This window comes from Catharus ustulatus, chromosome 13, assembly GCF_009819885.2.
Source record: "Catharus ustulatus isolate bCatUst1 chromosome 13, bCatUst1.pri.v2, whole genome shotgun sequence".
In the NCBI taxonomy this organism is placed as follows: Eukaryota; Metazoa; Chordata; class Aves; order Passeriformes; family Turdidae; genus Catharus; species Catharus ustulatus.
Genome location: NC_046233.1, coordinates 19,157,957 through 19,184,167, shown reverse-complemented (window position 1 = coordinate 19,184,167; position 26,211 = coordinate 19,157,957). Strand labels below are relative to the sequence as shown.

The 26,211-nt window shown below is 41.9% G+C and overlaps 1 protein-coding gene across 1 annotated transcript; it reads left to right on the top strand.

Annotated features, from left to right (window-relative positions):
• The first annotated feature begins 566 nt into the window (after nucleotides 1-566).
• TAMM41 (TAM41 mitochondrial translocator assembly and maintenance homolog) lies at nucleotides 567-17,209 on the top strand. Its single transcript, XM_033071658.1, has 8 exons — nucleotides 567-743; nucleotides 1,548-1,727; nucleotides 3,025-3,117; nucleotides 5,425-5,575; nucleotides 7,679-7,824; nucleotides 9,857-10,022; nucleotides 12,071-12,133; nucleotides 16,843-17,209. The coding sequence occupies exons 1-8, from the start codon at nucleotides 606-608 to the stop codon at nucleotides 16,917-16,919; spliced, it is 1,014 nt and encodes a 337-aa protein (XP_032927549.1). The 5' UTR covers nucleotides 567-605; the 3' UTR covers nucleotides 16,920-17,209.
• The last annotated feature ends 9,002 nt before the right edge of the window (nucleotides 17,210-26,211 follow it).

Here is a 26,211-nt window from a genome sequence, read left to right as displayed (position 1 = left end):
CAGCACTGGGGTGGAAGACTAAATGTTAGGTCTACGTGCTGATCAGCAGCTCATGGTGCTTGGTTTGGTGGGACAGCACAGTTCGGCGGGACACTGAGGGGACTCTGAGGGGACTCTGAGGGGGCACTGAGGGGACCCTGGGGGCAGTGCTGAGGGGACCCTGGGGGTACCCTGTAGGGACACTGAGGGAACACTTAGGGAAACCTGGAGGGACATTGAGGGGACCATGAGTGGAGTCCTGAGGGGACACTGAGCACAGCACTGAGGGGATCCTCAGCAGAGCACCAAGGGGATCCTGAGTGGGGCACTGAGGGGACACTGAGCACAGCACTGAAGGTTCCCTGAGCACAGCACTGAGGGGATCCAGAGCACAGAACTGAGAGTTCCCTGAGCACAGCACTGAGGGTCCCGGAGCGGGTCCCTGTCAGGCCCCCGGCCCGCCCAGCCCCGGAGGCGCGGCCTGCCCGCCATGCCCACGCCGGGCTGCAGGGGGCGCAGTGCGGCACCGCCGCTCCCCCGCCGCGGCCTCTCCTCCCGCTGCCGGTGGGCGGGAGCGCCGGGCCGGGCCGGGCCGAGCCGGGCCGTGCGGGCCCGGGGCCGGCGCCATGGCGTTGCCCGTGCTGTCCAGCTCGGCCGTGAAGTTCCGCCGGGTCCTGGCGCACTTCCCGCAGGAGCTCAGCCTGGCCTTCGCCTACGGCTCCGGGGTGTTCCGGCAGGCGGGGGCCTCGGCCGAGCAGGGCGAGGTGAGCGCTCGGGCCCGCGGCTCTCCGGGCGCCGGAGCCGGCCCGGCCCTGCGGCGTGTGGAGCGATCCCCAGTCCGCAGGGAACAGCAGCGGGCGGGTGTCCGGTCCGTGCCCGGGGCTGCTCGGCTGCTCCCGGCAGTGGCCGTGTCTTTGTGGGGGCTCGGGGTCCCTTTCAGCCCAGTATTACCGACTGTGTGTCAGGTTATTTACTATTGCTTTTAAAGAGAGTTATTACGGCTTGTCCAGCTGCTCTGCGCCGTATGAGGGGAATTAAAAATATATCGCCGCAGTGAAGTGGCAGTCTGGGGATCTTCCTCATGTTCTGAGGGCCAGCAGCTTGGAAATAATGTTTATTTGTATTTTTTTGGGTTTTGTTGACAAAAGCAGAGGAATGCACTACAAAGGTATGTCCTAGAAATGCAGTTCCTTGCTGCCAGCTCTGGGCTGGTGCCTTTACCTGCCCACACTCGCCCATTCGTGGCCAATAAGTGCTGTTCATGAGCACTGTGACCTGTTCCCTGGGCTGTGAGTTAGCGTGGTGAACATCTCACACCTGCTCCCCTGTCTTGGAGGGTTGAAGTTTGGTCAGGACAGGAAAATTTTGGACTGTCTGATGTACATAAAACTTCACTAGAGCCTTTAAACTGTATCTGACATCAATACTTGTGGTTTGGGTTTTATTTTTATGTTTTTACTAATGAAAAATATTTTCCTGGAAGTCTGATGCCATGTATGTCTTAAATTATTATGATAACATTGGTTCTTCTTGACATTTAACCCCTTCACTCCTCTTGTTATCCTCAGACAAATATGCTGGACTTCGTGTTTGCTGTTGATGATGCTGTGACCTGGCATATGACAAACTTGTCAAAGAACAGGAGTCACTATTCCTTCCTTAAATTTTTTGGGCCCAAAAAGATAAGTACTGTACAGAGATATGGAGCAGGAATTTACTACAACACCTTAGTGCCATGCAATGACAGGGTAAGTACAAGTAGTCTCAGTGAATTAAGTCAAATATTTATGTCTGTGAAGTATTAAAATGATTAGCTTAAAGCAGATTTCAGGAAGCAAATATTGCAGATTGTAATTGTAGATTAACTTGTGGTATCTTCAATATTTATGTCTCAAACTGCTTCACTAACAGCATTTTAATTAAAAAGCAAACAGAGCAGCTAGTCTTGCACCTTAAAAGTGTGAGCAGTGTTTGAAACTTACAGCTAAAGCATTTCGGGAATTGGATTTCTATTCCTCATTGCTTTCTGTCTGCCAGTTTTGGTGGTGGTAAAGTTTTGGTGGTGCTTAATTTCAGCAGTTGACCATGGAAGTGCAAAGTAGACTGTTTGATATAAAATGCAAGTTACAACAGCGAGTTGGAATTGACATTTATCTTGTTTAGTGTCTCATATCCTGACCTGTGAGGCTGGGGTGTAATGATGATTCTGGTGAGTTGTTCTTGTCCAGCAAGTCCTGTTCCTGCACCTCTGTGTTTGGTAGGGAGGAGTGAGGGAAACACTGTCAGTCTTGCTGTTCTTATCCCTGTAAGAGATTTTGGGGTTTAAACCCTGTTTGTTTGATGTAGAGAGGGATTTGGGATTTAATTTGAAGGACCAGTGGTGTTTGCCATCCCATTGTGCTCTTGGCTCTTTATGCCCTGGTCTTATGTTCTAGTGACTCAGTCACATCACAGGCTGTGGTCCTTTGTTATCCAGAAATTGTGGAGCTGGCTGCCTTGCTGTGGTGATAAGGTTTGGAAATTCAGGTAATGCAGGTTGGTTACAAACTGGAAAGTCCCATGTTTTTTCCAGTTACATAAAATAAGCTGCAAAATCACAATTTTTTTTCCTAGCATCAAAGAGCAGAAGGAAAATCTCCCTGATACACAGCTCACCTCCCAATAACAGGATACATAAATGGCTGGAGGTTTTAATTTAGGTCTCTGACAAACTATTGCTTGAGTTTTTTTAATATCATAAAGGATAATATGGATTTTTTCCAGCTATTGTAATATTTGGCTGCTGACTTTATTGCAACTTTGATTCTAGAAAAGATCTTAGTTTCATGTGTTCCATTTTCTCCCTGCAAAACTTTGAATGTAAACAGGAGAGTTTTCTTTTACCTTGTGTGTTAATTGCAACATAAAAATGTTTTCAGTTTTTTATTGGAGGTATGTGTGCCTTAGAATTAAGGACAGTTATGGAAAGTAGTAAGTTCCATGTAGGGAAAACAGTACAGGTATAGCTTTTTTCAAAAGCCTTTCTTTTGCTTTGTTTTTTTCTAGATGATAAAATATGGAGTAATTAGCACTGATGCCCTGATTGAGGATTTGTTTCACTGGAAAACTCTCTATGTGGCTGGGCGTCTACAGAAGCCGGTAACTGCTCCGTTTTCTCTCTGGAAATGCAGGAAATTACAGGGCTGGAAATAATCAGTTGGATTTTAAACTTTATCTGGTAGGGATCTGTGCAGGAGTACTGCACAAATAATCTGCCCTGATTTAGGGGTATAGCCACAGAGGGATAATCTCTCAGAGAGGAGGTGAATTAATGATGTTCTTAATGATGTTCTGTGGAAAAAGAATCCCTAAAGGTGAGTGTATTAATAACAGTTTTCTGCCTGTAGTAAATCCTGAACTGGACTCTATTAATGCCAAGTCCCTTTAATGTTAAATGTATTATTTGCCTTTTATAACAGATTATAGGGTGGCCAAAATTTAACACAGATAAAGAATGGAAATCTTTAAAGATGAAAACAGCTTTGCTGTGCAGTTACTGTCTGGTTTATAACTGAATGAAACATGGGTTCTGCATGTTGGTTTGTCTCCTCCATATTTGGATCATAAAAAATAATCTTTGCTTTCCCCCTTGTGCCTGCCTTGATGTACTCTCAGCAGATGGCAGCAGTGCTAAGGGAAAATTTGTTACCAGGGGAGGGGTAGAATTGGAGGGGAAATCTCTTCAGGTCTTGGAACAGAAGTTAATTATGCTTTTAGCTAAAAAACTTGGAGTGAAAGTTTGAATACATTGCTCCAGACTACTGGCTTTATCTCCAGAGAAGTATTACAGCATATCCAGGTTGGAGCAGCTGTTATCTTTGTAAAGAATGAAACTTAATCCATTGAGAAAGATAAGTGAACAAAGAATTCTGGATGTCACATCAACAGTGAATAGTGAATAGCTGTTTTCAGTGTAACTGCATTTGCTGCTGCTTTGATTTGTGACAGGGTGCAGTGAATATAAATTCTCTGTTCTGTGAAAAAGCCTTCCTTAACTGTGGTGCTCTGTTAGATTTACCCCAAGAATCAACATTCATGTTTTACCAGGGTGTTAACCATTGCACTCTGACTTCCTGGGAGATTTGTAGCTTTCTGAACCATTGAAAATTTGTTCATGAATGCTGTCAAGTGTTTCAGGCATTCAGATTTTGAAGCCTGATGCGTTTTCTTTTGAAAATATCCTGCTTTGTGTTAGGGAGGATTTTTAGAAAAAGAGGAGGTTATTCCTTTTGCTTCTCTAAAGCAAGGCTGATGTCTTCCATCAGGAGGAATAGCATCTCTGCTGAGTTTCATGTTCTAAAAGGCTCTGACTGTGGTGTCCTTGACAGGTCCATAACTTGCTGATGTTTCCATGGCAATCCTAAGGTATCACAGTCATCTGTGTGACTGCTTGGGGTGCCACAAATTTTTCTGCTCTGACTTTCCTTAGATTTCCCTGTAGTGACAAGTTAGGAATGTCCATCTAAGTGAATTGCTTGGTGAGATTTGAGAAAAGTCAAGGGGGGGTACCTTTGTTCACAATGGGCAGTGGGTTTGAATTTTAAGGTGTTCTAGAGTAGTTAAACATTAAAAAGCTGCCTTTTTTAAGCAAGACAGTATTGCTTAACCAGAACACTTGAAAAAGACAAACTCACACCAAGCAGGAATTCCTAGGGGGGTTGTTTCTGCCAGTGTGTTCCTATCTTCAGTTCTTACCAAAGATGTGCTTTTTATTCCAGTTCATTTCCATATCCTGGATGATTGTATTCTCTAGTTGGTCTTGAACAGTTTCAATGTTTCCTAAAAACAAACACTTCCTGTGGCAGATAGAGGCATTCAGATGATCTGTTCCTCATGGATAAGTGAAGATCCCCTCGAGTTCACATTGTGCTCATGCAAAGTGCAAAAATAAAGCCCTGCTTCTTCCAGGACAACCCCTGTCTGGGAAACTACTTAAAGCATTTGACAGGGGAGTCCTCTTTGAAAGAAATAAAAAGAATTAAGATGAATAAGAGAACTTAGCTCTGTCTGGTGTTCTGTTCTCTTTTAGCATAGTCTTTTTTCTTATTGCACAATCACATGTGGAGTATTTCTGCTGATGCATTCATATTTCCTGTTCTGATTAGTTGTAAATCTAAGGGTATGAAAAGGTGACTAGCTCTTCAGAGATTAGCTAATGTCTGGTGCATATAGTACTTCCAAACCTGTGTGTGAAAACAGCTTTTTCTAGCAGGGTGTTAATTCTTAAAAACATGTTTCTTTCTCTCACATGGTGGGGATACTCTAGTATTTGTGGTACCATGCTAATAAGATCTAATCTTGAATTAATTTCTTACTCAATCCAGCATGAAAAATAAATAACATTTCTAGCTCCAGCTTCAGTAGCACTTTGCTGAAGTTTTGCTTCCAATGGCTCTCCTTTTCCAGGTGAAAATCCTGGCCCAGAATGAGAACAGCAGGCTGCAAGCTGCTCTTGTCAGCAACCTGAAGAGTGCAGTGACAGCAGCCTTCCTCATGTTGCCAGAGAGCTTCTCTGAAGAGGACCTTTACATGCAGATTGCAGGACTCTCCTACTCTGGTGAGTGTGGGGGGTCTGAAGTGGCTGACAAGAGCTGTGCTTGGAGCTGGTGGAGCCCAGCTGGAGTCTCATGTGTGATAAATCATCTCCCTTCTTGTTTTGGACCGAGAGTTCTCTCTGAATGGTGGTTACATAACAGCTCCAGTAATTGGGCTTATTCACAGGAAATAGGTGCAGCTACATCAGCAATGCTGCCTATACCTGCTTGATTTAGGAACAGCTAACTGTGAGTGATTTGAAATGATGAAATAATGAGGGCTCTCTTCTGTTTGCATGGATTGTATTTTGGTGGAATGTTTCAAAACCTTGGGAAAAAAATTTTTCTTTCCACTCAGTGCAGTGTTGAGTCATCTGATAGTCTGACTCATAACTTGTCATCTCTTTTTGAGTGTGCTGTGTTTGAGGTTCTTATTCAGTTAACTTAAAGATCCAGATTATGCTTCTTTGATTCACATTTAACCATTTAACACTCCTGGTTGATAGTTGTTGAGTTTCTTTTTTTTTTTATGAAATTGTTAAGGAAAAATATTTTAAAAACTACTGCAAATGGTTCTTCAGTATACAATGTAATTGTTACCATTTAACTTAGCATTGCTTTTGAAATGCTGACATCCTTACTGGAATTACTATGAAGGAGTTTGGTTGGAGTTGTACTTTACCCAGCACTTCCTTGGCTCATGCAGAAATGCAGTTTTGGCTTTTAAAGGAAACACAGGGGGGGGGTCTAAGCTGCAGCTTGGCTGCACTGAGTATCACTGTTTTATGTCACACTTCTCAGGGCAGTTCAGATTGCGACTTGCTTTTCCAGAGAAGTTCTTTCCTGAGCTGTTAAAGCACCAGGAATAGGGTGCTGCCAGTGGGATTGCCAGCCAGGGGTGTTCACTGCTTATCTACCCACCTGAAACCTGCCCAGCACTGGCACTGGATTCTTGCTGGGCACTAGTGACCGAGATAGTTTTTATCTACTCTTTGAAACAGTGCAATTAAACAGGAATCAGTAAAACACTGAGACTGGCTGTGCTGTGTGAACAAAGCTGAAGCAACACCACTCCTGGCTGGGAATGTACAAGAAAAAGGCTGCTTGTGGATATTTATTTTGCTGCCATTTTGTTAAGTCTTTCAGAGCCTGTACTAGTAGACAAAATTGATTTTATGTGTTACTCTAATCAGTCTCCTTGGAGACGGCTGAAAAGAGTTGTTCATGCTTTAATTTAGAAAATGTTTATCCTTTATTTTTTGCTGCATTTTTGAGAGCACTGAGTCAGTTCCATTTATATGCGAAGTGTTTGTTTTGTGGCTTGCCATAAACTGAAATAAACTAAGGAAGGCTAGCAAGATGCCACCTTTCAACAGCATTTATCTCCTGAATGTGGGAAGTGGGAAAAGGAATTGATTCACAATGTTGGTTGTTGGTACAAGCTACACTGAGCATCCAGCTCCTGGCTGGAAACCCAGCAAGCAGCCAGGCTGGTACCTAACAGAGGTAGTGGAATGCTTTCATACAGACCTACTGCCTTTTCATTTATTCTCTTGGAAACTTTTCAGTCATGTATCTGAAAAGGAAGTGTAAAGGCCAGTAATGTAACAGTGGCATTAAAAGGAATTTCTTTTTGAAACTATTAGCATACTACATAAGAGGAAAAGTGATCCAGTGATTTACCGTGACTGCCATTAGCTGAACTCCAGGTACTGTCCTTGGAGTGTGGAAATAATGCAAATTATTACCTCTCAAATTGGAAAATTTAACCTCATTTGCTTGTGGATACAAAGTACGAGGACTGGGCAATTTGTTTATACTTGTTGAGACTGAGGTATGGTTGCAAAGACTGTAACTGTTACTTGACAACTGGAATTACTTTGTTGTCCAAGTGAAGATGTGGGCTGATGACATTTTGTCAGAGGCCACATAACAATATGTGCCTTCAAGGACATTTTTCTGTGCTTGATGGTGTTTGAATAGTTTTTCTTTACTCTTAGAAGATGATTACTGTTGGTTTATACTGGCATATGTAATAGTGTTTTAGTGGACAGCTCTGTACTATGTTGATTTCTTTGTGTTTTTGGGGTTTTCCCAATGGCTTAACTCTGTCTTTTACTGCCTAGGTGATTTCAGAATGATAATAGGAGAAGACAAATCCAAAGTGCAGAACATAGTGAAGCCCAACGTTACCCATTTCCAGAAGCTGTACAGTACCATACTCCAGGACTGCCCTCAAGTGGTGTACAAGCACCATCTGGGAAGGCTTGAGGCAAGTGTTCTCCTCCTAAGCAGCTTTCAGACAAGCAAGTGCTTTAGCACTGACAGAAGGCAGGAGTTGTGCCATGCACCAGGAGAGCAGTTGTAGTCTCTGTGCTTGCTGTTTGTTATGTTTCTGTTGTTTAGTTAATTCTGCAACCAGCAGACTCGCCTCAAATACCAGTGTTTTCATATGGAGGAACTACTGCTCATTTTCTGTGAGTATGGGCACAGCATAGACCCCAGCAAGGGAATCAGAGCAGATCATTGTAAAATGTGTGTTCTAATGGCTTCCATATGGGAATAACAGGCTAGGAAGTGAGGAATAAACAGATGGTTTGTGTTAGAGAGATGAGGCTGTAACTCAGAGTTACAACTTTCTGCAAAGACTGCATCTCACAAAAAACCTCCTCAAGTTCTGGCTATGAAGATCAGCTAACTAAATTCTGTGAAATTCTGGTAGCAGTACCCATACAAAACCATTTTTTCCTTCATTTTTTGGGAAATCCAGAGTGACCAATATCTTGAATTCCATCTTTCTGGTGTAACATTGCAGTTAGGGGAGAGATGCCACAGTCAGTAGCAAAATTTCCTTTTGTAATCTGCATGACCTTGTGTAAATATTCAAGTGTGATATAAACTTCATGGTGAAGTCAAAAATAGCAGCACTTGTCTCATGGATGTGGGCATCTCTTTTATCCTCAAGCCTTGGTAATTCTCTCCTATATGCCACCTTTTAGGATGTCTTTATTAGAAATTGGTTTAACTGCAGGCTTGAGTACAGTAAACAGTTTCACTGCAATGCTTTGAGAGAAAACAGGCAAATCTGTATTATCCTGCAGCTGTCTCCATGTTTTCTTATTGCTTCTGAACAGTTTGGTGGAATGAATTTGGGAAAGAATTAGTAACACTTCCTTCAAGAAAAAAATTCCTTTAAACAAATCCTGGTAGCATACTGCAAATTTATTGCTGGATAATAAATCTCTCCACAGTCCCATAACAGTCATCAAGACTGCTTCAAATCAACGGCAAAATGAGGGCATTTAATCAACAAAGTGCTTTAATGCTTTATTGCTCACACCTTCCTGTGGTTATTGGCAGTTAGTGCCCAGCCTGAGGTGGCTGAGTGCTGTTGGGGGTGCAGTTAACACAGAATAGAACCCCCTTCTCCAGGAGCTACAGAGAAAATTCCTTCTTCAGAGGTCCCTCAGAAGCAAGGGGAGGCAGAGCCCAGCTCTGAGTTTTGGTTCAGGCACGGATTCCTCCCACACAGTGCTCAGAGCTGCTCACTGTCAGTGCCTCTGGATTGGGGCTGACTCATCTGGAGATCATTTTCTCCACACTGACAAAAGGGAGTGGAGAGGGCAACCAGACTCCTGTCTGATGTCTCCATGAAGTGGCTAAAACCTTGTGTAGGAGGAATGGAGCTCTTCAGATTTTCCTCCACTTTTGGAGAGCTCTGCCCCATCGTGCATTACATTTTGGAGAAATCTGTCCAGGCCTGCATGTTGGTGTTGTATTCAGAAAAGGCTCCTCGGATTTCTGATTTAGATTGGAAAATGTGGCATGAATGTTTTCATCAAATTATACAAACCAGATGTGGTTTGGAGTTTAAAGCAGAGAAAATGGTTTTCAAACTAAACTTGAAATGTGTGTGTGTCTGCAGTTTGATTATACTCAGGCAGAAGAAACTCAGCTGAGTGGTCTTCGGGGAACTTTTTTTATTGTCCTGTACTTATGTTTCCAAAGGAAATTGGATACAACAAAAATGATACTGTTTCAATGAAAACTTATTGCAGACACAGAAAGATCATGTGTGTCTTCCCTTGAATAAAAACCCTAGCACTGAGTCATTCTTCAAGTTGAGAACTGAGATACTGCATTTCCCTGTGCTTGGGAAGTTTTCATTGACATTGTAAAAGACCTTTTCTAGTGAATTGGATCAAATTCTGTGAACTATTTATCAGAGGTCAATTTTCTGACTTCTTAAAAAAAAAAAGAAAAAAAAATGAATGTTTTTAATGTCTTATTTTTATAACATTCAGATTGATAAAAGTCCAGAAGGTCAATTTACACAACTTATGGCTTTGCCAAAGACCCTGCAACAAAAGATTACTGCTCTGGTAAACCCTCCTGGAAAGAACAGAGATGTGGAAGAAATTTTACTGCAAGTTGCCCATGACCCTGACTGTGGATTTGTGGTGCATCAAGGTAGGTCTGGAGCAGTGTCTGTAATCTCCTTTAAGATATGATAGATACACAGATCTATTGTATATGTTCTCCCATTTCAGAAGGGTGGCTTAAAGAGAAGGGTGAAAAAATCCAGGAGATTAATCGTGAAATGCATTCCTAAAAGCCTGAGTTTGGATTTGATTGCAGACAGGTTATCTGAAATATTATCAATAGCATTCCTAGTGGTACAGGAAAATGTGTTTTGGTTTGGGTCCTGAAAGAGGCAGAATTTAAGGAGCAATAGTGTGGCCTGCTTAGATCACCTAACTTGGTGCTTCCATTTTCACTGAGCTTTTTATCCTCCCAGTCACAGATTGAAGGCTGAGGTCATTCTCTGACTTGCTGACATTTCCCTTTGCAGTCCTCATGGTTAGCCCAGACATGTGAGACCTGGCAGAGAGCTCCAGCTTGGAGGAAAGGCTGAGGTGCTTCTCATCAGCACAACTGCTCTGAGGCAAGATTATGTCATATGAGCAAGTTAAAGCTGATGCTGCAGACACCAATGTTCTGGCACACTGCAGGAAATTGAAAAAGTTTAGTACTTGGAGTCCTTTATGCATTTTAAGAGCCTGACACATTTTCTGTTCCAGGTAGCAAATTTTGCAAGCTCCCTGAGCACAGCAAAAATTCCCAAGAGGCCTGGGAGCCACTAGACACTAACCAGGGAGCTGAGGGAGCTCTCAGCCTGATTTCTGGGGGGAAATAAAGCTCCAGGGTGCTGCAGTTCTCCATGGACAGCCTGGGATGAGCAGCACCTGGACATGGAGGTGTTCAGCTTCTTTCTTGGGCTGGGCTGGAACAGCAGAGGGATAAAAGCTGGATCTGGGAGCAGGGGCTGCAGTGTCTGAGCTGCACAGAGAGCTCTGAGAGCCCCCTGAGCTCTGTGCTTGTGTTTCTGTAGCTCTGGCAGGCACAGCTGTGGCTGCACAGGGAGCAGCAGTGCAGCAGCAAACTGCACACATCTTCTCAGGCCTGCACTTTGAACTCTTAGAAGAACAAGTCAAGATATCCCTTCACTTCTGTGGCCAAAGCATTTTCCTAGTTCATCAATCCGGGTTAAAGGCCAGGCCAAGGCATTTGGGAATCCTACAAGACAGAGCTGATTACTCCAGTTGAATTGCATTGTCCCAAGATATTTTGCTACATCAACACAATTTATTCCTTTCCCTTCCCTATTCCTACCCCTCAAATGATTTTTCAGTGGAATATTGTATCCTTACTTATACATGGGTTATGCTAAGCTTTGTTCTTCAGTATGGAAGCAGGATTTAAAAATACTTGAAATTATATTCTGTGGGTCAGTGCAGACTGTGCCAGTCTGGAGGATTAGCTCTGAGACTGCTACATTTGTACATTTTTTTCAAGTATTTAGTGATGTGAGTACTTTTGTACATATCAGTATGCTTTAATATGTGTTAGAACAAATATAACTTAATAGTTCTGAAAAAAACGTTAATATTTTTTAAACTGTTCTATTAAGAGCCCCTGGACAGTGAGCACTGAATGTGCCTCAGTGCAAAGTGGTAAACAAGCCTTGTCTCCAAAAGCTGTAATTTAGAAAAGCCAAAGAACTGCACAGTGAAGGTATCTCTGCTTGATCAGAGAAGTGCCAAATCCCAATTTCATGTTGAAGTAAGCAGTGAATATCATTTGTTCTGCTCTAGAACTGTTAATTTACCAGCACTTAGAGGAAACAACTCTGAATCCTTTGTGTTTAATCATCCTAGTAGAGAACTAATGGGAACACTAAATAAATGGATTTGATCAATTCCTACTGAGTGTTTTCTGTTTTAATACTGATTTGGGATTTTTTCTGTATGTTACATATAAATTAAAATACTTTAGAGAATACTTTTAATTAGTGTGAAAAAGCAGAGCAAACACAAATTTTCTCAGTGTCTGCTTTACTTTCAGGCTAGCTTGATTGTATAACTGGAACAATATTTAACTTGTGCATGGTGGAGGGGAAAAAAATTCCCCACACAAGTGTTGAGATGGGTAACATCTGTGTGCTTTTCCCTGTGCAGGCATTTCAGGAATTGTGAGATCCTCCAGTATAGTGCAGAGTGCTAAAACCATCCTGACAGCTGGTAAGAATGTGTGTGATTTCTATCAATGTGGGCCTTCTGATTTCACACAGGAAAAATGACAGGGCCTCAAGACTGTCTTGCTACAGGAGTTTAAAGAATAAAATTTGTGTGTTTCATTAAAAGTCCATGGGAAATAAATGCAACATTTAAAGCAGAAGCTTTATTGCAAAATTATAAAATGCTGAAAGGGACTGGAGTCTGTGTGACTTAAATAAACAAACCAAACAACAACATCAGCTTTCATTTTCTCAGTTTCTGGATCCACGAAGAGGAGATTTTGTGGAGCAAAATAATAGGAAGGAAGAATTCCAGTTATCCTGAGTGCCTCATGGGGCAGAGCTGGTTAAGTAGAGCAGGAGTAGAACAGAAATAGTTAAGCTGTGGAGATTATTTGCTCTCTCCTTCTCCCTGGTGTGATGGACAGAAAATCACCTCTGGTGCTTGTTAGCTCCTCTGTGTGTCATGCAGTAAATCACTGCAGCCTTTCCTGGCACTGGCACTTTGCGGGGTCCCAGTGTATCTTGGAGCACCACTTGTAATTTTTATCATGGTTTCTCCTTCTTGCACCTGAAATCAGTAATTTGTGAAATGTCTCTATTTCCCTTGGTCTTAATTGCTTTTTGCTTTATATATAGTGGCTTTTTTCCCTTTAAAACAAACTGTAGTTTCCTTCTAATCAGTTATGTAGAGTTGTATTTAAAAGCTGTTTTCTACTAGTGCTTTTAGTGGTAAAAATATATTTGTGTGATTTGATTTAGGTAGAGCAAAGCAATTTTGGTCCTTTGCCTCCAGCACAAGGCAAATTTGAGCAAGACGCTTGGGGTAGTGGATTTTTCTTACTTTTTGCATGATTTAGGTTTTTCTGTTTTTTGAGTTTTTTCTGCCAGAATCTGGTCAAAACCATTAGTGACAGAATCCAGGAGTGAAATTTAACTACTCAGGGATGTTACCTCAGTATTTTTGAGGTGTGATGTTTGTGTGATCTGCCCTGGAACTGAGGAGGGATGGGTGTCCAGGGCTTTAATTAACAAACGCCTTTTAATTTTAAATTTAAAATCTTAATTTTTAAATTTTAAAGTAACCCTGTTAATTTTTCTTTAATATTTGTCTCCAAACACTTTATTTTATATTAAATCTGTCAGTATCTTCTAATGAAGATTTTCTCCCAGCCATGGTTTTGTAATTTAAAATGCATCACTGGGGCAACATTCCTGGCTTTGCCAGCCCTTGGGGCTCTCTGTGTTCACAGGATACAGAATTTACTCAGAGGAAACAGGAATGTGGCTCCTGCTTGGAAGTATTTGCTTGACTCAGGCAAGGAATGTGTTTTAAAGGAAAGTGTGGAGCTTTAAATTCAGTCCCTGAGGATGCTGCATTTCTTTCTTTATTCTTTTTCCAAATCTTGTCCAATATTCTGTTCCCCAAAGACCTATTTTAACACTTTCTAGTAGAGACTTTAGGAAAAATATAAGGCTCTGACTTTCTGCAGTGCTTATGTCAGGAATAGTAGCTTAAAATAAAAGAATTTTAAAAGAGAATCATGAAATCTGTGGCTCCATTAAGCTCTGTCTTTTTATTTCTCTTCCTGATAACTGTACAGATACTTGGCTTGCAAAAGGAAGTTTTCATTAGCTGGCTATTACTATTTTTAAGTGTTCTGGGGGACACAATCTGTTGTCTTTAGCAGATTATTTTATTTGAAGAGCACCAGCAAAGGTGAGATGCCTGCTCTGGTCCACAGCATGGCAGTGCAATGTGCAGCATTTCTAAATTCAATGGTAAATCAGCAATAGCAGTGCTGAGCTGCCATGCTAGGTATTAACATTACTGGCAAGGAGCACAAGGAGGAATTTCAACCCATTTGAGAGAAGTTTTCTCATCTTTCTCTGCCAGTGTGGTTTTCAAGTGGAACTCCAACTCTGTGTTTTTGTTTGTTGTTAAAAGCCCTATTTAGTTTTTGAGAATCTGCCTGTGTATTTCTTCGAGGCTGTGGTGAGGTTGCCTCTCTGTTTCCCATTAGAGATGGCACCAGGGTTTGATTTGTTTTCCCACATAGCCAGAGCCTGCCTGGGCTTTGGGAACTCACTCTGCAACTCTTATATTTAGCTCCTCTGACGGAGATGTTGATGCTTCTTTAGCTTCTTTCTTCTTTATATTTTCCTCAAGGAATGCTGCAAGCCTTGAAATTTTTTCTATAAATACAATCTTACAGATTTAACCATCATTTGAAGTATGTGTCCGAGATACTTTTGAGTTAGCAAAAATGGTCTGAATAGCATTTGTTCTCATGGATTTTTTTTTTAAGGAGCAGGTTTCATTTGTTGGAGATACTTTTAAGTTAGCATGAATGTTCTGAATAGCATTTGTTTTCAAGGGTGTTTTTTTTTAAAGGAGCAGGTTTACATATAAAATATTCTGGCTTTGTGATAACTGCTGTATTCGTTGGCTGCCTGAGCAGATAACTGCCGGCTTCACTGTAAATATCTGTAAATGTGCATGTGTCTGTGCATGGCACACTACAAATATATTTGCTCCACATCACAGCTGTCCAGCAGTACATGCATCAGGAGGAAATCCAGCACAGTGCAGCCAGGCAAAGCTAGCAGGAAACTGTGGGGCACTCGCGGGCAGATCGCTGCCTCACAGCACCCACACTGGCAGAGAGCTCCTCGTGGGTTGTTAAGTGAAACCAGAGCCGGGTTGTGTTTGCACTGAAACGCTGTGGGCTCGGTCCCATGAGCAGCAGGGCTTTGTTCTGTGTCCTGCAGTGGAAAAATCTGAAGGGGAGGTGGAACCACCGAGTCACAGATTCAGAGCTGAAGCAGAAAGACATTTTCATGTGGTTCAAGTGCTTCAGATTGGGAGAGTGAGCCGTAATTACAGTCATTAACTTTTCCTGCAGCTGGGACTGCTCAGCCCGAGGGGCTTTGGGGGAGCAGCTGGATGGACAAAGCTGTGCAGGGCGAGCAGCTCGCTCCGCGCGGGGGCTGGAGCTCAGGATGGGGAGGGAGCAGAAGGATCCCTGCTGCACACGGATCCCTGGGCAGAGCAGCTGGGCAGGCTGAGAGCAGCCATGCCCCGCAGGCCTGCAGTGCATCTGCCACACGCTGCGCTGCAATCCCAGCACCACCTGGAATCCATTGGAATGGCAGAGCAGCGATTCCTCCATCAGAGGGGCTGCATCCCGCAGCCTGGGCATTTTCACAGCCACAATTCTACACAATTTTCACTTATTGCATTTGTGCTGTGCCAGAGCTCAGCCTGGCTTTGTGCTGCTGCAGGAATTGTTGCTCTGTGTGCAGTCTCCATACAGATTTGTCAGGCACTCCAGGATTTAGGTGGTTATTTATTTGTTATTTGAGATGCTGCAAAGAAAAGCCTGTCATGACTTTATTAGTGTGCTTGCTTTTGCAAGAACCTAGTGAATATGGAAAAGTCGGAGTGTGCATATGGGATGCACATGGGTTTGTCAGTTAAAATACGTGTATGGATGTTTTCCTACAAAAGGTGAAGTTGAGTTTATTTAAATTGCTGCTGGAAACATGAGAAGTGCAGAAGTGATTCTCTGCAGTCTATTTGTTATCAGAAGCTTCTTACTCTGCCACATTCCTTCAGAAATAAGAGTGTGCACTTTTCCTGCTCATTTGACAACTTGCTACTCGACTTTGAATGCATCTGTCACTTAAAATATTAAAGATATTAAATACATTTAATTGTTTTCTTTCTTTTACTTTCCTTTCTTCATTTTTTGAGGTTTTTCCAAATCAAATATTATTGCTGTCCCACTGCCCCCCTGCCCCCCACCCCCCCTTCCCCCAAAAAAAAGTACATGGCTTAACTTGGGTTGAGATTCCTTGTTTGTTGCAAATCTTTTCTTGTGTTCTGGGCTGTGATATTACGGGACTTTTGGCTAAATTCCTTGGGGATTTTTAGTCAGTCTTGTCAGGTGTTTGATTAAACAAACATAGGAAAGATTGTAGTAAATATAATCTACTACACCTTTAATCTGTGCACCTGTCAAAATTAGAGCTTTTTGTGCAGTACTAAAAAGTTGCCTTTTCAGTTCTGAATTTTTGAGGATGTGATTAGATTGTGCTGTAATCTGAGCAGTCACTGTGTGTTAGGTTGGGTTTTTATTTGTTTGGTTTGGGGTGATTTTTTTTAAACAACAAAGCAGAAACAAGTAGCTGCGCTGGCTGGGATCTCAGAACCCCCCCTGAAATGCCAAGACTAACAACGTTTTGTTTTCAATTTACAAATATTCCATTACTAAACCAGCAAAAGGCTGTGGGGTTTTTACTCTAGGTCTGTAAGAGAAGGTAAAACTTCAGAAATTGTTGAACTCCAAGGATACACTTTACAAATTTTGTGGGAGCCATCCCCAGTCCCATCATATGTAAAACTTATAAATGCTTGGAGGCAATGACTGCTGCTAGATCTCTGGAAACTGAAATGTCTGCCTTTGTGTACCATGGCATGGTATTTACCAGAATTCTGCTCTATTTGCTGTGCTGTGATAGCATTACAAGTATTTTTGGTGGCATTATTTTCTGTGTTCTGCCTGTCACAGGAAGGTTATTTGCATGTCTGCCTGCTGGATTAGGCTGTCATTCCCCCAGGGAAATCCTTCATTTGATGCACTAAGCACCTTCTGGCTGAGTCAGCCTTGCTAAATGTTGATTTTTTTTCTCTTTTTTCTTCTTTTTTAGGGGCAAAGAAATCTGTAACTTACAGTTTGAAGAAATTATATAAGATGGCAAAGGGAGGGTTAAAGAAGACCTCTTAAGTCTTTACATACTGTGTATGGGTAAATAAATGGTACTTTTTCTCTAAATGTTTTGCAGATGTGACTTTGCATACTTGAGATGATTACAGTGTATTTAAGAAGTCTGTTCTGATGATTTACATGCCTAATTTTCATAATGAAATAGAAACTTTTTTAATGGGAGGTTTGTTGGCAATAAGGCAAAGGAATTATACTCTGTAAATACTGGCACAAATTTTCCTGTATATTTTGAAGAACCCTAAGTATAAAAGATTGATTGTACAGATGGATTAAAACCCAAAAGTCACTCATTTTCTGTGTGTTGGTAGCTTTACTTCCCAAAATACCCTCAGAGTCTCTTTCAAAATAATCAGTATCCCAGATGTAGTTCTTTCAGGGATTTAGAGAACTGGAGAATCCACTGAGTTTTCAGTAGGTATGAAACTGTCCTGTGACATCTTGAATCCCAAAAGCTGCCACAGTGACTTTCAGTGGGGGAGAGGGAAAAGAGCAGCTTGGCAGGTGTCCCATCCTTTAATAAGGATACTTAACAATACTGACAAATAAGGATAATTAATAATAATGAAATTGTGTTCCTCTCATGAGACTGAGATGAAAAGTGCCCAATTCATGGGCATTGTCACAAGGCCCAGAGTTGGAAGGAAAATCAGAATTCCATGGATCTCTTTGGTCAAACATGCACTATTAGTTTTTAGCAGAAGATTCCATCAAAACACTTGAAAATTGGGAATATTATGAACAAAAACATATATTTGATTCTTTTATTATCTTTTTTCCCTTAAAATACTGCCCACAAAGATGGATCTTGAACTCCCTTTGAATTAGCTAAACTAAAGAGGAGTTTTAAATGACTTGGTACATTAATCATGCCATGAAAAAATGGGCATTTCTGGCAGTATCCATGTCTGGTGCAATAAATTGGGAGGATCTTTTGGAAATAGAATATTTTTCACACTGACTCAGGTGAGTTTGCTAATTTAGGAAATTTTCCTTAATAGAAATAAATTCTGCCAAGATTTAATTTTTCTTGTGAGAATGTCAATGCTAAAAATAATAATGGTAAAAAAAAGGAAATAAAATGTATCTTTCCTGATCAGCATGTTTGGTTTTTTCTTGTGTATTGTGTGATCATAAGGGCCATCTCTCAAGCTACATTTGATTTAGGGATCTCACTTCAAAAAATAAATTATTGCAGTGAAATTGTCTGCTAATTGTTTCCAGGGAGAAGTTCAGAGCATGAATTTAAGAAGCCCATAGAAAATACATTGCTGTATGTAATAGGACTCATATAGGCTTGCTTTAATCACAGGGAAACTTAAATATTGCTTATTTTGAAATATTTGAGTTTGAGATTTTAATCCAGACTCAGGAAATAGTTACTGTGAAATAGGAAGTAAATCACTGGGAAACTTTCTAAGGTCAGAGGCAGGTTCTTAACACTTTGCATTATCCATTCGTGATAGAATGTGTAAAACAAATCCCTTCAAATATCCCTTTGCTGATGGTGCAGCCTTTTTGTGGGAGCAGAGAATGTTTGTATGGCTCTGGCATTCTCTGGCCCTATTAGTAAGAGGCCAAAGTCCCCAGTTTGAAAAGTTCATATTATAAAAAGTGGAACTAGGGGATTTAAGCCACTTCCAGGTAAATCTGGAATTTTTTAATGATGGAATGCAGTTGCTAGCATTTCAAAGCAGTTTTCTTTTAAAAGCCCTTAGCAGTACAGTTAAAGAGAATGTTCTGAATATTAAAGACACGCTTGAAAGTGGGGTTTGGTGTTTCTGGATCTGCTGGCTAGCTGAGGTGGTGGTTCAGAACATCAGAGGGCAGTGACAAATCATTCTGGTGTGATCTGAGCTGGCCTCACTCCCACAGTGAAAACCCAGTCTCCATCCTGCACCTTGCTGGCTGAGCATTTATCCAGAAATAATGTTCTTGTGGGGAGGAAGAAAAAAATGAAGCACTGTTTGCTGTTTAGCAGCTAATTCAGTGTTTTTCTGTGCAGCAGATGCTGTGTGGTGTCAGCCCTGCCCAGCTCTGAGCTGTGTGTCACTGTCACTGTGCCAGAGGATCCCTCTGGCCCTGCACAGGTGGGACTGTGCTGCACTTCCTGTAACCTGAGCTGTTTGTCTTGTGCTGCTGGATCCCCACTGCAAGGTTCAGTGTGGCTTGATGAGCTCTGTGTACTGCAATAGAAGAGGTCATTTCTTGCTCCTTGGAGTGAGTTCTGCAAATCCCAGCTCCATAGTTCCCAGTTCCCTCCATCTGTTGATGCACTGCCAGTATCCAAGTCAGTGCACTAAATCTCTGGGAGATGTAAAAAAGTCCTTCCTCCTCATCCATATAGGCTGAAAACTGGATTCTGCTCTGTAAATCATTCATCTTGTGCTTTTTAAAGAGTGGCCTACCTTTCCCCTTGGGGCCACTGGTCTTGAATGTATTTATTTTTCTGGCAGAGAGCCACGAATGAATCATAGCCCTGAGCAGCTCGCTCTGAACTCCTCACCATTGTTAAGAGAATACTTGGGGCAGTTGTTACAGAGCTTTGCTATGTAAAGCTTTTAAGAGAAGAGAGATTGATTTCAGCCTCGTTAGCTGCTTTTGAAGTTCCCCACCAGTTGTGTGGAAATGATTTCTTCTGCTCATACAGCTGTAATCCACTAAAATAACCGGGGATTGTTGCACGGGAAGTCAGGACATGGGAATATGTTACTGCCTCTTTGATCTAATGAGGTGTGGTTGTTCTTTCACCTAAAAAAACTCACTTCAGCCTTTCATTCCGTTTGTAACTTCCCTGTTTGTACCTTCCTGCTCCATTTCCATACTTTATTGTTTCTTGTCTTGACTTAATTCTCAAGTCTTTCATTCTGTTCTTCAGACATCCCTCTTTTCTGGCTTGGCTGTTCCACCATGGATATTGTTTCATGCTCCCTCCCCCTTTTTCTTGTGTAGCAGAGCTTTCATTAAAGGCAACCAGGCAGATGATTTATTTCTGATGTCTTAAAAGGCTTCTTTGTAATGAAGAGCCTGGACCCAATCAAACTCCTGAGGGTTTGTGTAGGTGAATCAGCAGCATGGGCCTCACTGCCTCTGACATCCCTAGTGCCAGAGGAGTGTGGAACAGCTCCTGCTCCAGAGGGAATGATCTAGATGACACAGGAAGAAGGGGAAATCAAAAAATCAAAAATTTGCTTGCATACATCATCATTTGGCTGCTCCTAAACTCAGTCTGGGGAGGGCACAAGGCTGAACCACACAGGCTGCTGACCTCCATCAGCAGATACATGAGTGCTCTTCAAGGCTTGCACATTTCCTTTTTCCAAGTGTTGGAGCAGGGAGTTTCTCCAGGTGCCTGACTGTGAGACCCTCCAAATCCCAGCTGCATCTGTAAGTGCAGAGCCTGTGTTTCTCACCTGTGCTACCCTGAGGCTTCTCTTTAGGTTTTATTGACCTTCACTGTCAGCAGATCGGACTCAATGCTGCAGCCTGAGCACAAGGAAGGTGCCCATAGGCAGCAGACAGCTGAGCTGGGATTCCTTTCTGGTAAAAATACTTCATTGCATCCCAGATCTTCCTGATGTTTGCAACAAACATCTGTGTCAAAACTGAGAAGATGAAGCTGGATACAAAGGCCAGGATTCCTGGGTCACTGGGGGAGCTGAATGTTGTTCTTCACACTGAGGTGGTAAAGCAAGAGCCTCTTCTGACCTGGGAAAGTTCAGAATAAACACAGCCCCTGGTGAGTGTCCAGTGCAGGAGGATCAGAGCAGGGCTGTGACTCATGCCTTTTCCCAGCAATTAATTTAAAAATAGAATTGAAGTTGAAATATGCTTTGACGGTCAGATGATCAGTGTGTGTCTGATGGTTTTTCCTGGGTAAGGTGTTGAGAGAGGACAAAGTATTCTTCATTTTCAAAATCACTCTGCTGGCCATATAGTCTATGTAGAAAATAAATTTTCTTTGTATTCCCTGCTGCAGGAAGAAGAGACATTACCTCCACATGGCTGTTTTCCGGGCTGCTTTTTGTTTGAGTCGACAGTTGCTCTGTCACATTTGATACTGTGGTTTCACAAAGTTTTCAGTGACCTTATTTACCTGTTTTTCTAGATAAGAATCTCCACCACAGTTGCTAACTGATCCTGAACTTAATGACTGCCTTAGGGAGAGGCAGAAATCACTTTACTCCTGCATGTTTTAACCTCTTACTCAGCCTGCTTCAATCAGAAATGTTTACAAATTGATGAAGTTTTACTACATGAGCAAGAAGCTTCAGACTATACATTCTGAAATTATTCATGCAAACTCCAAATACTTTATTTACATCTTTAGTCTAAGAACTTCCATGTAATTTTTGCCTTCATAATCCAGCATTCTACTGAATCCTTTCCATTAGTGGTGTGGACTGTTGGGGTGGTTATACACAATTTTTTCTGAGAAATTGAAGCTCTTGCAGCTGCAAAGACAGACTGAAAATCTGTGCAAGTGTAGTTGGTATAGAGGGTTCTAACTCATTTTCTATTTGACTAAACTTGATCTTGAGGAGTTTGCAGACACAAGAAGCTGTCTTTAAAAGCAAAACAAAGCCAAAAGTGACCAAAAACCAACACTCTGTGTTTTGGTTCCTTCACTTCCCTTTGTTGTACTGAAACCTTCTTTAAAAGCCTTGAACCTGGTATTTAAGATACCTCCCCTACTCAATTAAATAAACCAAGTAAATAGTAAAACATCTCATTATTGAATTAATTCCTATTACTTCTCTACATTGGATCTCTTTAGCTCCATGGTGCACTTGGTAAATTTGAAAGCTTGTGTTCCCACACAGTGATTATTTGCTTAATCTCTGCTTCCTGCCAAAGCTTCTCCAAACCTCCTGTTTTAAAATTCATAGTGAAGCATGAGGGGGAAGCATTCAGTGGGGGTTTTTTGGTTTTGTTTGTGGTTTTGTTTTTTTCTTTTAGTATTGCCATGCTCAATGTCTTGCTCTCAGCAGTGGTGAAGTGTCTGGCTTACTCTCTGTACAACAATGAGAGCCAAGAAGTTTTTCCCTTCCTAGGATGCTTCAGGAAGGGCTGACACAGAGCAGCTCCTAGAGTCTGCCTCATGGTGCTGTCACAGTGCTTTGGCTTTACAGCCTGGGGCAAAGCTTTTTAAAAACAAATTATTTGCACAAGAGATTCTAGACAATTTTTTTTTCTCTGTTTCTTTCCCCTCGTTGCCTCCCAAGTCTGAGGTTGGTGCTCATTCTGCACACCCCTGTTAACTCTGTCCCTGCAGCCCTGCATTAGATTCCTGCCAAGCAGGAGACTGAGCCAGCAGCACTTGGGCAGTTTGAAGGTGAGTTCTCTGCAGACAGCAGTAGATTGGGAAATCCATCACTGCACTTTCAATTCTTACAGCATTTTTAAGTGGATTATATTTAAGGGTTCTATTCACACAGCTGCTTTTAAAGTAAAGGTCTGGTTTATTTTGCTTTATGTTTTTTTGTTGTTTAAAGGATGTCTCCTCTGTTGTTTTCTAGTTTATCTGTGACTAATTTTAGACTCTCTCTCCAGTACAGAATTGAAAGTTGGTGTGTTTTATTGGAGAATCATAGCAAAACTGAGGTTGGAAAAGCCCTCCTAGTCCATCCAGGCCAAGCTGTGCCCAGTCCCCACCTTGTCCCCTGCCCAGAGCTCTGAGTGTCATGGGGAATCCAAACTTCCCTGGACAGCCCCTGCCAAGGCCTGACCACCTTTCCATGGAGAGATTCCTGCTGGTGTCCAACCTGAGCCTCCCCTGGCACAGCCTGAGGCCTTTTCCTTTTGTCCTGTCCCTGTTCCCTGGGAGCAGAGCCCGACCCCTCCTCATGAGCCATTTGGGAAAACATCCCTGGGAAGGGCACACCGGGAAGGCTGAGGAGAGAGTCCACTTGTCCTGAGGAGATAACTGACCCTAGTCCAGAAACCTGGAGTCAGGAAGAATCCCAAGTCCTCAGTAATTAGCAAGATGAGGCTGTAAGAACTGCAGAGCTGGCCCATGGGGACAGTGTGGAAGTCAGGATGGGTGTTTGCACCCAGCCAATGGGACTGAGCTTGGTTCTTCCAGGGTGGTTCCATGTGCATCCCTGAGCTGATAAATGGATATTCCAAAGGCCTTTAACATCATTTGGTGCCCAGGTCCTTCTGTCCAGTGACCTGCTCCTGTGGCTTTGGTTTAGAAGAAATCCTGAAGAACCTTTTCTTAGAGCCTGCAAATGTATGTAAATTGTGTAGCTCACCATGAATTAATGTGGCAACTCTGAAAATGATTTTGCATCTCATCTTGAGCTGCAACCTGTTTGTGATTTTAATGATCACACTTGGACTGAAGTTCATCTGGTTCTCTGTGAGAGACAGGATACAAATCAAATAGGGAGTTAAATATATTATGGGGATGTTTACTGCAGAAGAAGAAGGTGCATAATAAGGAGGTTATTCTGAATATTTACCTTCAGCTGTGGATACCGACTGTACTGACCTTTCCTTTACACTAATTTTGCCATTTGGAGTTCTGCTGTGAACCTTTTGTGGTCTTTTTATCAGCATTTAACAAAACTCTAACAAATTAAAACCAGTGGGTTCTGGCCAGGGGTTGCTTTTAATTTGTTAATCTGACACTCCTTTTGTATTTAATTTTTTCAGCTATCTTGTCTGTCTTCATCTTACGGGAACCTCCATGGGGTGAAATCTTTTCTAGACCAAAGCAAGCAAAAAGTACCTGTGGTTAAATGTCCTGCAAGAGCAGAGTTAGTGGTGTTCATGGTTCTGTTTGAGTCTGAAAGTATCTCATTGTTTGCTTGGAGATGATGCTGCTGTTCTGACCCTGCTCCAACTGAAATTATTCTGTCTCTTTTCATCTTCCCTTGGATGATGGGGCAGACAATTATGAAGAGGGCAAGCTTTGTCTTGAAGGAGGTAATAAATAACCATCTCCATCAACTTACAGTTTGGATCAACTTGTCTGGCTGGAATTACTGCAATTTAACACATTGTGGTGTAATGAATAATAAACTATCTTCAAAAAAAATTAATCTTCTGTATAGTGAGTTTTGGGTGTGTTTTTATATAAGGCAGCTTTGAGCTGCAGTGCAGCTGAATGTGGATTTTTGCAAGGAAGTTTTAGATTCAGCCTTTAGGAGCGTTAACATTGCTGAAAAGATGTTTGCTTCTGAGGCCATGTAATTTGTGTGTGATAAAATGTGCTTTGAGATTGATTTTAAAAGCTGCTGTCACTTGGTGTAAATGGAACCTGTTTTATTAAAGAAGGTGTGGATAGATGGAAGCATGCTCTGTAATTGGATTGACAGAGATGGCAAGGCACTGCCATGCCTCATTAAAGCTGTGACGAATAATGAGCATTTGTGATAGCTTGGAGAAAATGTTTGCTTTTGGCACTAACTGCATCATCTTTGTGCAGAGTTTGGTACACACTGAGTTTTCTGCAGACTACAGGGATCTTCAGGCATTCCTGGCTGATGGAAAAGAAAAAGAAGCATCTGTGTTGTTGCTGTTGGAAAACCAAAAAGGGTGGCAGTCAGAAACTGGAAGAACTTCCATAAAATTCCTTTTTTTTTTTAATGCAGTGATGCCAGCTGACAAACTCCTTCCTTAGATGGGCACCTATGAAAAACATAGCTGCTTCTTGCAGCTCTGCATTGCACTGTTGACTGAAGGCACACAACACTTGCCCCCTGCTGCTGCTCTCAGGAATCACTGAAATAGTCAGAAATAGTTCAGCAGGCCAGCTTTGGGTCCCATGGTGGGGAACACTGCAGTCTGTCCCAAAAGTGAGGTGTGCCACTGCTGGGGCCATGTGGAGGGAGAAATTGCCCAGGGCATTTTTAACCAACTCTTACTAGAATGGAAATGCTTTATTTTCTTGGTTGGTCATGGAACACATGTCAGACAATTTCATTAATAATTTCAGGATTAATGGTTGAGTAGGGCCTGTAGGACTAGGCATGGGTTCTCCCTGCAGACTGCAATTTGCTAGAATATGCTTTCTGCCATCTGGTTTCAGGACCTTTCCTGCCTCTATACTGAAAAAAAAAAAAACCCAAAAAAGTCTTAAAGCATGGTCCTGAGACAGCTGAGAGACATGGCCAGCCACAATCCCAGCTCCCTCACACAGGGGTTAAGCCTTCTGTTGCACTGGCCATCCTTTGTGAAGACTGGGATTAATTTTTGGTGATTAATGTACATTTGGAACAGGAATGGCATCCCAGGATTTGCATCATACCCTGGGTGCCTTACCTGGGTGCTGAAGCACGACTTTTGTTTTAGTTCAGCTACAAACCCTCAGCTATCTTGGTAAGTTTTTGGGTTTCAGCAAAGTAAATTTTTGCTGGTATCTGAGTCAGCAAAGAGCCTTTGATAGCATTGAGTTAGAAAGTTCCTGCTAAATGAAAACCAAATTTTAACACCTGAGCAAAACAAAATACAGCTCATCAACCATGACTGGGTTTGCTTTCCTAATCTCTGGATTTACCTGGTGAGCAGCAGCTGTTGAGTTCAGCAGCTCCAACAAGGTTTTCTTGTGCTGTGTTAAGATCTGTTGTCCAAGATTCCAAGATTCCGTTTTCCAAGATTCCCGTTTGACAACTTGCACTTTTTTTTTTTTTTTTTTTTTAACCAGATATTGACACCTCAGTGCAGTGGAAGTCTGTGTGTAGGGAATGCATGGGGTCAGTTCCCAGCCAGCTGATGTTCCTCAGATGTTTAATAAATATCCTGGTCTAAAACTTCTGCTGGGAGCTGCAATAGCAGCTCCAAAGGATCAAAAGCTGTTTTGACCTCTCCTTTCTCAAGCTCCTCCTCATCCCAGGGGCTCTGTCTGATTAAACAAAGAAACCCTTCCCACCTCTTCCCTCCAGCAGTTAGAAACAGGAGAGGCAGACTTTTTTTCTCAGAGATACATATTAAAAAGTCTTGTAATTAGTCTGCAGCAGTTGATTCTTGTGATAAGTACCCATGTCTAGTTCAGATATTTTCTCAGTGCCTGTGGTTTTGTTTCCCATATTCCATGGTATTTTTCTTGTCCAGTATCTTGTTTTCTCAAACAAGTTCTACATTACTGTTTTGACTACTTTTTCCCCAAATATTAGATCATCAAACTCCTCTTCTTGCTTGCTGGTAACAAAAATAATCTCCAGTAGTCTATTAATACAGTATCATTTTTAAAATTATATTTTTGTAGATGTCACAGATTAAAGTTTTGCAACATGTATAGAATTATGTTCATGGTTGTTCTGACTCTGTATGCATTTCAATTTTTTTA

Excerpts from the sequence above, each read along its gene's own strand:
- TAMM41 (XM_033071658.1), top strand. The coding sequence starts at position 606 with ATGGCGTTGCCCGTGCTGTCCAGCTCGGCCGTGAAGTTCCGCCGGGTC. Across the intron at positions 1,728-3,024 it reads TAGTGCCATGCAATGACAGG|ATGATAAAATATGGAGTAAT; the intron begins GTAAGTACAAGT and ends GTTTTTTTCTAG. Across the intron at positions 5,576-7,678 it reads TGCAGGACTCTCCTACTCTG|GTGATTTCAGAATGATAATA; the intron begins GTGAGTGTGGGG and ends TTTACTGCCTAG.